This window comes from Urocitellus parryii, chromosome 12, assembly GCF_045843805.1.
Source record: "Urocitellus parryii isolate mUroPar1 chromosome 12, mUroPar1.hap1, whole genome shotgun sequence".
In the NCBI taxonomy this organism is placed as follows: Eukaryota; Metazoa; Chordata; class Mammalia; order Rodentia; family Sciuridae; genus Urocitellus; species Urocitellus parryii.
In genome coordinates, this window is record NC_135542.1 from 93,823,217 (window position 1) to 93,835,829 (window position 12,613).

A 12,613-nucleotide genomic window follows, 5' to 3' on the forward strand; every position below is an offset into this window, starting at 1 on the left:
ACCATCACTTGGTCCGGGTCAAGGGTCAGCATACTGTACTACCTGGGCCAGGTTTGGCCTATGCCTGTTTTTGTGAATAAAGTTTTATCAGCACACAGCTATGCCCATTGGTCTGTACAGCATTCATGACTGATTTGCACTACCCTGGCAGAGTTGAGTGTTTGCAGCAAGACTATGTGGTCCACGAAGCTTAAAATGTTTCCTGTCTGTCACTTTACAGAAAAAGATCACTATAAACCCTCTTGTAGGTCTTGCAACCTAATAAATGGAGGTCTTTTCCCAATTCAGAGAAAATGATTGCTGAGCAGGCCAATGTAGCAGTTAGTATAGGTTCCAGAGACTAGGGTTTGATCCCTGCTCCCTTTTTCTACTGATGTAATTCTACATAAGTAATGTTGTCCAGCTTAGCCAGATTTTGATCATCCATAAGAAAGAATGAACTATATCCCTTAGGATGGCCTAAGTGTTGGGTGGGGACTGTGTGTGAGGCTTGTGGCACGCTGAAATTGCCTAATGGTGGAAGTTTTTTCTCATTTTAAAAGATTTCCCTTTTAATTCTTTTAAAGAATTACATTCTCTTTTTCCTTCTCTAGTCTGGAATCTAACCTAAGGTGGTATTTGATTTGGCACAAATAGCGTATTTAGATAGTTTTAAATGTACTCTATCAGCATCCCCAGAGCTCTGCAGTGCTCACTTTGACTTCTGGGCCCCCAGCATGTGGACTCATTTGAGAGTCACTAAAGAGCCAGCAAAGATCTCGTCCTGGGGCATCTTTTTTCTTCATCATTAAATAGAGCTCACACTCCATCACCCCCTGAGGCTGCTGAAGCTATAGGGTGGCCGCTGTCAGGGGAAGGTACATAAACTGTCACTCTTTGTCGCCCCAGCTCATCACCTCTTTGGGATTTATTTTCCAGAGAAAGGGGACTTCTTGGCCTTGGACCTTGGAGGAACCAATTTCCGGGTCCTGCTGGTGCGTGTGCGAAATGGGAAGCGGCGAGGAGTAGAGATGCACAACAAGATCTACTCCATCCCACAGGAGGTCATGCATGGCACAGGCGAGGAGGTGAGCAGCATGGAGCGTTTTGCTTTCAATGACGCCTCTTTCCTTGTTCACCCGTGGACCTGGGGAAGGTTTGGTGGGCCCCAGGCCCAGGCTGCTCTCTGGGCTTGTGCCTGAGCTTTCATTTCTTCTGGATGGAAACCTTGAGCTCCTGCTGAGGCCTAGTTGGGGGCAGCCCGTCTCGGCCAGGGCCTCTTTCTTAGTGCTCCGACTTCTCCCCACAGCTCTTTGACCACATCGTCCAGTGCATCGCTGACTTCCTGGAGTACATGGGCATGAAGGGTGTATCTCTGCCTCTGGGTTTCACCTTCTCCTTCCCCTGCCAGCAGAACAGCTTGGATGAGGTAACAGTGCCTTCCCACAGGGCTCTCCTATGGGCTTTATTGACCCTAATGAGTGAAAGAAGGGCACTAGTGACCCTTGGGGAGGAAGGGCCCATTGATAAGAATAAGTTGGTTTAGTTAAGGATCCAACTTTCTTTGGAAGAATGATGATGGTGATGCTAATCAAAACATTAACTCACATATTTTAAGCACTTATTGTCTGCCACATAATACATTTAGCTTCCTATGTGCATTATCTCATTTAATCCTCACAGCAACCATCTAAGTTAAGTGTTCATATGCCCATTTTTCAGTAAAGAAGATAAGGTCTACAAAGGTACTTGGTGCCTTGCTCCAGGTCATCTAGCTTGGGAGTAGGCCAAGCCACTATTTGTATTCTGTTTTTCTGATGTCTTGAGCCTGTGAGCTCAAATTCTCTCTCTTGCTCCTGAGGCCCTTACAGGCTCAGGCATTTTTATTTTGTCTCCTATAAATGTGGATGCTCTGGTCTTTCTAGTCTCACCTTTGCCTCTCATTCCTGTTCAACTTGCCTTGGATGAATGAAAGAGGGGTTGAAGATCTGGTGTTCCCAGATGTACTGGACAGGAGTACATGAAGAGATGGAGGACAGCCGAGTAGGCAGTGCTGGGATCTGGGCTGATGGCTTCCATATTAGAGTATTTTTATTTGAACGGTGGTTCCTCTCTGACTTAGCCAGTCATGTAGAAACCTGCACGCATGCTGCAGGGTTATGGTGCTGTGGATGCAGTTGCCAGGTGCAAAAGGCATGGTTCCTGCCTTAGATGCTTCCAAACTGGGCTGTTGAAGCAAGCTCAGAAAAGTAAGAGCTGCTGTTTGGACCATGGCAATGGGATATTACAGCCCTGAAGACACGCAGTGAGTTGATGATCTGAGTGCAGCCCTGGAGGAGGTGAGGAGTACTTGGAGCAAATTAGAAGAATGACTTGATGGGGAGAGGTTTTATTTATTTATTTATAATTTTAATATCTATATTATATAGAAAAGAAGAAAAAATGATTAATAGAAAAGTAAAAACATTCTAACAGAGTCCTTCCAGACTTTTCCTACAAATTTTTATTTTATTTTATTTTAAACAGACACTATCTTTTCATACCAACATGTATTTATCTTTATGTATTTTATTGGGTATGATAACTGTTTCTATCTGAATAGAACAGTCATCCTGCTGGATCTTAATCTGTATGTTCCAATTTTCTGTAAGGAGCACATGTTATGTCTAGGATCTCTTAGCCAATGAGGTCATCCTGATGATGAGGTATTAGCAGGTGCTCAGGAGGCCCGAGGGCCTCTGGCTGTGCTTACTCGCCACTGGCCTTGGGCAAGTCTCCCCAGCTGTTGGGGCCTGTTCGTGTCTTTTTATAAGGATTACCTGAAGTGATGTTACTTGAACATTCTATAAATTTTAAAGTGCCGAACTTTTGCCAGAGATATGAAGCTAATGTGCAGATGAGAGAGATGGGTGGAGGTGAGCACACCCTTGTCTGGATGTGGGTGTGTAAACCAAGGCTCCACGGGGATGCGCTTTGTTCTTCTGAGTCTCTTGGGATCTGATCATGGTGTGACACATCCAGGTGGATGAGATGCCAAGGTGATGGGCATGAACCACCAAGCAAGGCCTGGGGACACCATGCAAGTGGGCGGTAGTGAGCACACAGTCCACTGGTGGGTCCAGCCTCTTGGGAAATGGATCTGGGAGTGCTGACACTGGTTTCTGATGTTCTGCAGCACAGAGGGCTCCAGTGAACAAAGATTTCTCCCACGTGCAAAGCCACCGGGCATCTACTTCCAGATGGCCCTGTGACATGGGCCACATTAAAGATGGGCCCACAGAGGACTCTGAGAAGCCTTAGAGAGCTTCCTCACTGAGAAATGTGGAGGAGTGTGAGGCCCAGACACTTCCCCAGCTGTGGCCAGGTACTCGTTCACTGGATACAGAAGTATGAAAAATTAAGAGACGTGCTGGCCCTTCTGATTTAAGTGAAGGACAGGGACAGGGCAAAACTGCTTTGCCCAGTGAAGGAAACATGTGTTGGGACATTTGCACAGTGCTTGTGAGCCATTGATTGGAGTCAGCAGGTCTGGAGGTGAGTCCTGCTCCTAGCTTCAAACTAGGCCTAGGCAAGTCACCTGGGTGCCCGGGTTACCTGTAAAAGGAGGGTGTGATCATGATAAATGTTCTCCATAGATGGCTGTGGGGATTAAATGGTGTAGCACATGTCATGCACCAGCATTGGTGCACAGGAAGTACTCAGTAAATCCAAGCAACAACCTTAGGTTGAGGATCACTGGTAGGTAAGATGGCTGCTTACTCCAGGGAATCTGTCTAGTTTATGAGGTTGAGAACCCAGAAATGACCCAGGAGCCCTTCTCTGAGGTCTTCTCTGTGCTTTTTAGAGTATCCTCCTTAAGTGGACCAAAGGCTTCAAGGCATCTGGATGCGAGGGTGAGGACGTGGTCACCCTGCTGAAGGAAGCGATCCACCGGCGAGAGGTAAAGGAGACCCCATGCATTGATTCCTTGATGCCTGAAGTGATGTGTGAGGGGCAACATTGAGTGCAGTTGCTTTGGCTGGCGGGAAAATTGATGTAGTCACTCAGCTCAGCAATGGTTGAGTGTCCACTGTGCATAAAGCTCTGTTCTGGGTGTGGGGATTCAGAAGTGACTGCAAAAAAACAAACCAACCAAAAAAAAAAAAAAACACTTGTTCTCAAACATAAACCCATAACCCAATGGCAACTGTTATTAAGGGCTAAGAAAAATGAAGTTGGACAAGGAGAGCAGATCAAGTGAGCAGGGAAGTGTGGCAATCTTAATAGCAGCCCAACTAGGGAAGTCTTCATGCTAGCCTTGAGCGAGCCTCATATGAAATGAGGGAGTGAGTCACAGCATTTGAGATGTACTTATATACATGTAAGTGTCCTTGCCGATGTCTGAAGGGAGAATGTGGGGGTTCACCTGTGGACTAGGCATCTGCTTCTGCCCTCTTAGGAGTTTGACCTGGACGTGGTGGCTGTGGTTAATGACACAGTTGGAACTATGATGACCTGTGGCTATGAAGACCCTCACTGTGAGGTTGGCCTCATTGTTGGTAAGGATATCAACCATCCTCCCCATAGGGGCGGGGGGCACAGCCTTGGGTGGGTGGGAGGCTGGAGCTGAGTGAGACCTGGTGCCCCTGTGATGGGCAGGCACAGGTAGCAACGCCTGCTACATGGAGGAGATGCGCAACGTGGAGCTGGTGGATGGAGAAGAGGGGCGGATGTGCGTCAACATGGAGTGGGGGGCCTTCGGGGACAATGGGTGCCTGGACGACTTCCGCACGGAATTTGACAAGGCTGTGGATGATCTTTCGCTCAACCCGGGCAGACAGAGGTAGGCACCCAACTAGGTGTGGGCCTTGTATCCCAGAACTGGATAGCAATGAGTGATGGGAGTCTCCACCAGACTGTATAATAATAATAATAATAAAGATAATAACAAGGATGCTTATTAGCTTGAGATGACAATGGTTTCTTGGAAAGTTCTGAGTTAGTAAATGTGAGGAAGCTGCTTCCACCGCGAGGCCTGGGAGAATGGGGGTGGGGATGGGATCAAAACCTAGGGCTGAGTCTGTGAGGGACAAATGAGGAGTGGACCACTGCTGCTCCTGGGGTGACACAGCATTGCTGGGGCGGCCCACACAGGAGCAAATCCTTTCTTTCTCCCCCAGCCATCCAGTGTCTAGCACCCTCTCTTGTCGGAACTGGCCAGCATCACAAAGCCCCATGGGTGGTGGTGGTGGGGGGGGGGATGAGGGGAGGAAGCGACAGCACCATGCTCAGTTTTGCTGAAGGTGGAGGAGGATCAGTGTGAGAGGACATAGGAATCCCGCCCAATGAATTAAGTGGCATTCCTTTCCCGCCGTGCTGCCCTCCGCTTTTCGTTCTGTCTCAACACATCCTACTACCTTCCGATTTAACCTCTGTAAATTGCAGGTTTGAGAAGATGATCAGTGGCATGTACTTGGGCGAGATTGTCCGTAACATCCTTATCGATTTCACCAAGCGTGGGCTGCTCTTCCGCGGCCGCATCTCAGAGCGGCTCAAGACAAGGGGAATCTTTGAAACAAAGTTCTTGTCTCAGATTGAGAGGTGAGAGTTTATTTAGGGATTGGGGGAGGATGGGGCCATGTCCTATGTATTCCTCATGGACAGACAAGCTGAAGGATTTCACAGCTCAAGTGAGATCAGAGCAGGGCTCACACAAGTCAATCTAGTGGCTCACACATGAAAGATGGTGCTGAGCATGGCATGGGACCATGAACAGGGATATTGTTGTATTTTAGATCAAATAGCAGAACAAGAAAGATAACCTGATCATAGGATATAAATTAAAATGTGCAGAGGAAAATAACGTGATGAAGCATCCATGCTTGGCTTGGGGATCCTTCTTCACTGCTGGCTGCAATAATCAGGCAATGAGGATTGATTAAAGAGGACAGGCTTCACTCTATCAAGGACTAAGTAAACCTCAGGCAGGACAGAGGCATGCTATGTTGTGGCTTGTTAGAGTGAAGCCTCGGTCCTCTGGTCTAATGGCAGAAAACTCTGCTCCAAATTAGAATGGTGAATTTCAGAGCCCTTAAAAAATTAATGCTATGTTACTCTCAAGGCATAGACCAGGAACTGGGTTACTGACCTGAGTGGGCCCCAAGGGCACCTGCATCAGTGAATAGAGTCTGCTCAGCTGATGGATAAGGAAATTCCAGGTCTCTACAATAGTTTTCTTTATAAAATAGGGTTTATTTTCTCACTACAATTTTATGTGCATCTATTTCATAAAAAGGGCATAAGCAGAATGCAGACTGCCCAGTGTGGGGAATGGAAATCAAGCAGGAGTGTAATGCTAGTAAGTTAATGCTTGTCCTGAAGACCCAGGGACAGCAATGAGAGAAGGGACATGAACGTGCTCTGCAGCTGGAAATGCCGCATGCTGGCATGGCCACTGTCTTTATTATTTCCAAATGAGTAGACAGTGAAGTTCCTTTGTGTTTCGATATGCTTTGTAGTGACAGTGTTCTACCTTCCCTGCACAAAGTAGAATGAGGACCTTCTTTTAAAATTTCCTCTCACTCTCAGGAAGAGTGAGCATGGTCCAGCAGGATGAGCACTGCTCTGAGTTCTTGATCAGGGCCCACCTTGTAGGGCCTGGTCCCCAAGGGCCGGACCCCTGCAGAGCCTCCTAGGATAAAAGAGCCATCCTGGGAGAGGGGGGTCTCCAGCCCTCTCTGCTCTTGACTGACCACTCATTGTCTCCCTTCCACCCCAGCGATTGCCTGGCCCTGCTGCAGGTCCGTGCCATCCTGCGCCACTTGGGCCTCGAGAGCACCTGTGACGACAGCATCATCGTCAAGGAGGTGTGCACCGTGGTGGCACGGCGGGCAGCCCAGCTCTGTGGCGCAGGCATGGCTGCTGTTGTGGACAAGATACGGGAAAACCGTGGGCTGGACACCCTCAAAGTGACAGTGGGTGTGGATGGGACCCTCTACAAGCTACATCCTCAGTGAGTGCCTGATCCCAGACCTTTATCGCTTTGTCTTTGTCCCCATCCCCCTTTTAACTTTATAGAAAACTATTGGTCATTCTAAATAGTGTTTTTAATGTTTATAGTTTGAAGATCAGTAATCAGAACCAGAATCAGGCCTGTGTTTCAGTATTGAAAGTGCCCCCCCCCCTGCAATTGCACCCTCTCCTGCCAGGAACAAGGGCTGCCCCAACTCAGTCTCTTGCTTTTCTTTTCCCCAGGTCTCTATGTTACACATCTATATTGTTTAGTAAACATACGCTAGAAATTGAGCATGATTTTTGAACTTGCCGTGAATAGAATCACATGGCTTCTTCTGTGACTGGCTTTTCTCACACAGCATTTATGGTTTGTTTATTTATTTTGGAGATGGGGTCTTGCTCTGTTGTCCAGGGTCTCAAACTGCTGGGTCTTGAGCAATCCTCCTGCCTCAGCCTCCCAAGTATGTTTTATGTGGATTATTTCTAGATTTTGACTCTTACAAACAGTGCTGCTGTGAATGTTCTAGCAAACATGCTGGAACTCAAGCAAGATTCTCCCCCTATGGTCCAGGGCAGGGGATTAGTAATTAATAGCCATGATTGCTCCTGTAAATCAAGTTTTATTGGAAGAGAGTGGCACTCATGTGTTTATATGCTGTCGATGGCCGCTTTTGTGCTACCCAGGAGAAGTATGGCCTGTGACACTGAAAGGGTTTGCTGCCTGGCCCTTTGTCGTGCCCTCAATATGGAAATACCAAGTTCCCCTTTCTTTTGACTGTGTTCCTTGTTTCCCTCTTCTTCTCCTTTCTCTCTTCTTATTACCATTTTGCTTCTGTCTTCTCTCACTTGTCTATTTGTATAATTTATTTTGAAGTCAGAAGTAGCCCACATACTCTCTGGAAGCCTTTCAGCTAAAAGCTAAAGGAGTAGAGCAGTGCCCGGCCTGCACAGCACCCGTGGGGTGGAGGGAGGGTGGAGAATCCTGGATTGATTTGTGACCACCTCTCCCCACATTTGTGTATCTTTTTTTTCCTAAATCAAAATGTTTGTATTAATATTTTTATTTATAAACATAGTTTCAATATATTTGGACAGTATTATACATTAGCTACATAGCAGCTACTTGATAATTTTTTAATTTTTATTTGTGTGATGTATCAAATATGCTTAGCATATTCTCCAGCACCATCCATTTACCAGCAAATACCATCATTCATCTTTAAGACTGAGCAATAGTCATGTATATAATTTTATATCAATCACATTTTTTATTCATTCATCAATTGAAGGGCACCTAGGTTGGTTCCATAGTTTAGCTATTATGAGTTGCTGTCACCACATTTATTTTAATGACCTAAGAGGCTCTTTGAGTCTGCACTATTAGTGAAAGTCCCTTTCCTCAGTGATAAGTCTCATTGTAAAAATAGGGTTCTTGGCTCCAGATGAGGGTTGGGAAAGGGACTTTTATTCAGCTTTCTCTTCCTGTCGAAAAATACATGAGATAATCAACTTATAAAGAGGAAAGGGTTATTTTGGCTCACAGTTTTGGAAGTTTCAGTCCAAGACTGGTTGGCCCTGCTGCTTTGGGGCCCGTGGTGAGGTAGCACACGATGGCAGGAGTGTGTGTGGAGCCAAACTGCTCACCTTGTGACTGGAAAGTGGAAAAGAAAGAAAAAGGGAGACCAGAGTCCCACAATTCCCTCCAAGGGCATAGCCCCAGTGACTATGCTACCTCCCACCTCTTATATGAGGGACTTCAGGGGACATTAGATCCAAACTGTAGCAGGTATGGAAACCTAGCCCCCAACCCTGGGACTGGGCATCCTCAGCTTCACAGGTGGGAGGGCATCCTGACCCGCTTGGGTTGGGTTGGGTTGGATGGTGACTGTCTCTTTTTTCAGTCCCATATGAAGATGATCTGTGATCTCTGTAATGTCCTAACAGAAACCCTATACATCTGCCCCTCTTGCCTTCAATGGCATTTTGGAGTCGGTGTAGGGCTGATGTGAAGTGATAACCCTTGGAAAATATAAAAACCACATGCACAGGATTTGGTCCTCCCCTGCAGAGGAGGTTACACACTTCTGCAAGACTCATAGGTGGCTCACATGACTGTTGAACTTCTTTTACTGATTAGTTTTAAGAGCACAGTTCAACAGAATCCCAAGGCATTTGTCCTAGAGTGAAATCTTAGCTCTCTTGAGCTAAGAGCTAAGTGGGTACACTGTGATGTTGCACTTGGACAGATTATCAGCATCTCCCAGGCTAATTTTCTGGTACAAATATATAGACCCACAGTGTAGCTGTCATGCTCCTCGTCTTAATTACCCGTGGATCGCCAGCATTACTTCTTAGCACCTCACCTCTGAGCACACAAATCTGTCATGACTAAGGTGCTTTGTTCTTTTGTCTTTCTCCCCCTTTTTTCCAGTTTTGCCAAAGTCATGCATGAGACGGTGAAGGACCTGGCCCCCAAATGTGAGGTGTCCTTCCTGGAGTCAGAGGACGGCAGTGGGAAGGGGGCCGCGCTCATCACTGCCGTGGCCTGTCGTATCCGTGAGGCTGGACAGCGATAGAACCCTGGAATTTGGAAGGGACTTCTCTGCTTCCCCCTCTTCCCTGTTTTAAATTATAAGGAGTCATCCTCTTGTGTCAGAGACACAGTCCCCTCAGCTTTTCCTTGGCAGAGAGGACCCCGTCGGATTGAGATTTTTTTTTTTTTTTACATTCACCGTAGAGTTTTGTGCCCAAGTCTTGGCCTTCTTGAGATACAGAAGCCAGGACTGTTCATACTGGTCACAATCATTCCCATTGGTTCTCATACAACTTAAGAAAAAAACTTAAAAAAAAATAATGACAATAATCCTTAGCACCTCGCCCCCTCTCCTGGAATTCCACGTCTCTGTACAATCCTAAAGGATGGGGCTAGCCTCCCCTTGGGGCTGACGGGGTACTTCTAGTTGGAGAGCATCCCCCTGCAAGGATGTCAATACTCTTTCTCCCATCAGAGATCCAGGAGGTCTCTGCTAGTCACTCAGTCTGATCCTCATGCAGGCAGATGTGGGGAGGGAGGAAGCAGTGGAGGGAGATCCCATGGAAATCCGTGTGGCAGCCCTTTCTCAACCTGCCATCGCCCCGTGGATTCCAGCATTTACTGAAACTGGAATTGAGGAATCCCAAATCTGGGCGATGACACCAAAGCCAGATGCATCCTGCAATATAGATTTATCGCTGCCTCTCCTTGTGGGTGCTTGGATCCCTCATGAGCAGTGGACCTTTGGGGGAGGGGGGGAGCCTTTTGGTTTGTTTTTAAAGATTTACCTGCAAAAGTGGAGACACTGTATTTTCATTTTAATTTATGTTTGAAATTTATTTAGTTCATGAAGTAGGTCTGCTCCTTCATCATGTAATGGCGGATTGTATGTAATGTATTTATATGTTAATTTGTTCTGTATATAGATATGCAGGGTCTCCTTAGACTCATTGGTAGATCAGTACAGTTAAGGACAGAAAGTGAAGACATTGACTAGCTACTAGAAATACCTCATTCGCCTGTGGGAAGAGAAGGAAAGCCTCTCCGGGGTGAGTGAATGGAAAAACATCCGCTTTCTGGCTCCTCCTGACCCTACAGATTTGGAAATGCCTGGAAGGCAGGGATGGAGACCAAGGCTGAGCCCATGGATTGGAGAAACCACAGCCACTGGCTAATCTGTCAAGAGACTTTCCTGGGGCAATATTCCATGGGATGCTAACCAAAGGAAACCAAAGGAAGCATTTCAAATAGACTCACTGTTTATAGAAATTTTTATTCTTAGCAAAGTCAGTACTATTTTGAAGCTGTCTGGCAAGATAAAGGAAGCCACCAATTTTTTTTTTTTAATTGTATCTAATCGTCAACATCAAACCAAAACCAAGCAATTAAACAACCAAACAAACAAAACCTCAGGGACAACATTTTTGGTGTATTTTGTGCCTTCTTGGCAAATTTCACCTTGGGTTTGTTTTGTAAATGTTTTATAAGAAATGTTGTCTATGTGCTTCCTTGGGCTGAGCTGGCATTGGTCTGCTGACCCGTGTTTGTTTTTTATACACAGTATTTATTTCAAACTGTTGGCAGGGATGGACCGTGGTATCATAGCTGCCATACTCTTTCCAAGAGTGCAGTTAATTCTGAACCTGAAAGCCCACTCTGCCCTAATATATGAATCAGCACAGATGTTAAACCTGGATACAACATAACAGAGAGGGAATGGCCTTGTACCACTATTAAGTAGGACACAAGGACAAAAACGGAGAGATGGAGAAGAAATCCACGGCTCGATCACACCCAGTTTTTGCACGTTTTTCCAACTTGTGCTGAGAACAGTGCCCGGTTATCATTTTTGAATAAGATGGTGTAGAAATTAGTAAAAACTGTCCAGCTCCTTCTGGGAAGCACAGAGGAAAGGGGACAGGTCCTTGATTGTCCCATTCTTACTGTGCCTGTCTGATGTTACTCCTCTGCTGCCTCCATCTGCAGTTATTGATCCAAAATATGGGTGCCTCCAACTGCAATGAAAACTGAAGGCCAGCTTTAGATTCGTTTGTCCCTAAAGGATGCCTGTGAAATACAAATGAATTTTATTTTTGAATTGTGACTTTGTAAATTTTAAAACTTAGGCACTGTCTATGAAATTATACTTTTTTTCCCCCCTAAGGTAGAGATGTGTGTATGGCTATTAAAGATGTGTTATTGGTTTCCAAATGAGAGCAATGGACCATACACATGGACTGTCTGTGTTCCTGGCATTGGGCTGGCAGCCCCCTCAATGATGCTACTTTGCTTGGCGTAAATACAGTGGATCTCAATCTTCAACTGGGATGCACTGAATATGGATCATCTCAAATCCTTGAGCATGCAGTCTTGTGAAGATGTTGATTGTTGTCACTATGTACAATAGAGAAGTAGTTGAATTAACTATGTGATGTTAACTATTATATTAATAAATTTTAACATTTTTCAAAATATTCAAAGTGTGATCTGAGCAAAATCTTCCAAATGCATTTTTAAGAAGGCAGTCATCTCTGGGACACTGTACTATCTCCTGGCCAGTCTATGAATCATTGATGGTATCTTGATTTTGAGAGTGTGCTCATTTTTCAGTACCCATGGGGGACAGGTTCCAGGATCCCCTCAAGATACCAAAATCTGGAGGCCCAAATCCCTTATAGAAAAAATAAAATAGTGTAGTATTTGCATAGATTTTATGATATATCCTCCACATACTTTAAATCATCTCTGGATTACTTATACCTAATATGATGTAAATGCTATGTAAATAGTTGTTAAGCTGTATTGTTTAGGGAATAATGTACATGTTTAATATAGATGCAAATGCTCCCCCATCCTTCTTTTTTTTAAAGATGGGAATTGGACTGAGCTACATTTCTGGTCCTTTTTATTTTTTATTTTGAGATAAGGACCTGCTAAGTTGCTGAGGCTGACCTCAAACTTGCAATCTCCTGCCTCAGCCTCCAAATCATTAGGATTACAGGTGTATGCTACCATGCCCAGCTTTCCTGAATATTTTTGATCCAAGGTCGGTTGGTTGAATCCTTGGATGTGGACTCTTCAACTATGGAGAGTGACTGAACTTGACAG

At 45.5% G+C, this 12,613-nt stretch overlaps 1 protein-coding gene across 3 annotated transcripts in view; it reads left to right on the forward strand.

Moving 5' to 3' along the window:
* Hk2 (hexokinase 2) overlaps positions 1-11,979 on the forward strand; it is a 59,549-nt gene extending 47,570 nt beyond the window's left edge. For all 3 annotated transcript variants that reach the window (XM_026397459.2, XM_026397461.2, XM_026397460.2), the window contains 8 exons: positions 919-1,067; positions 1,289-1,408; positions 3,824-3,919; positions 4,418-4,517; positions 4,618-4,801; positions 5,404-5,559; positions 6,737-6,970; positions 9,404-11,979. In XM_026397459.2, the coding sequence (XP_026253244.1) occupies positions 919-1,067; positions 1,289-1,408; positions 3,824-3,919; positions 4,418-4,517; positions 4,618-4,801; positions 5,404-5,559; positions 6,737-6,970; positions 9,404-9,548 (1,184 nt within the window). In that variant the 3' untranslated portion in view covers positions 9,549-11,979. The remainder of the gene's footprint in view (positions 1-918; positions 1,068-1,288; positions 1,409-3,823; positions 3,920-4,417; positions 4,518-4,617; positions 4,802-5,403; positions 5,560-6,736; positions 6,971-9,403) is intronic.
* The last annotated feature ends 634 nt before the right edge of the window (positions 11,980-12,613 follow it).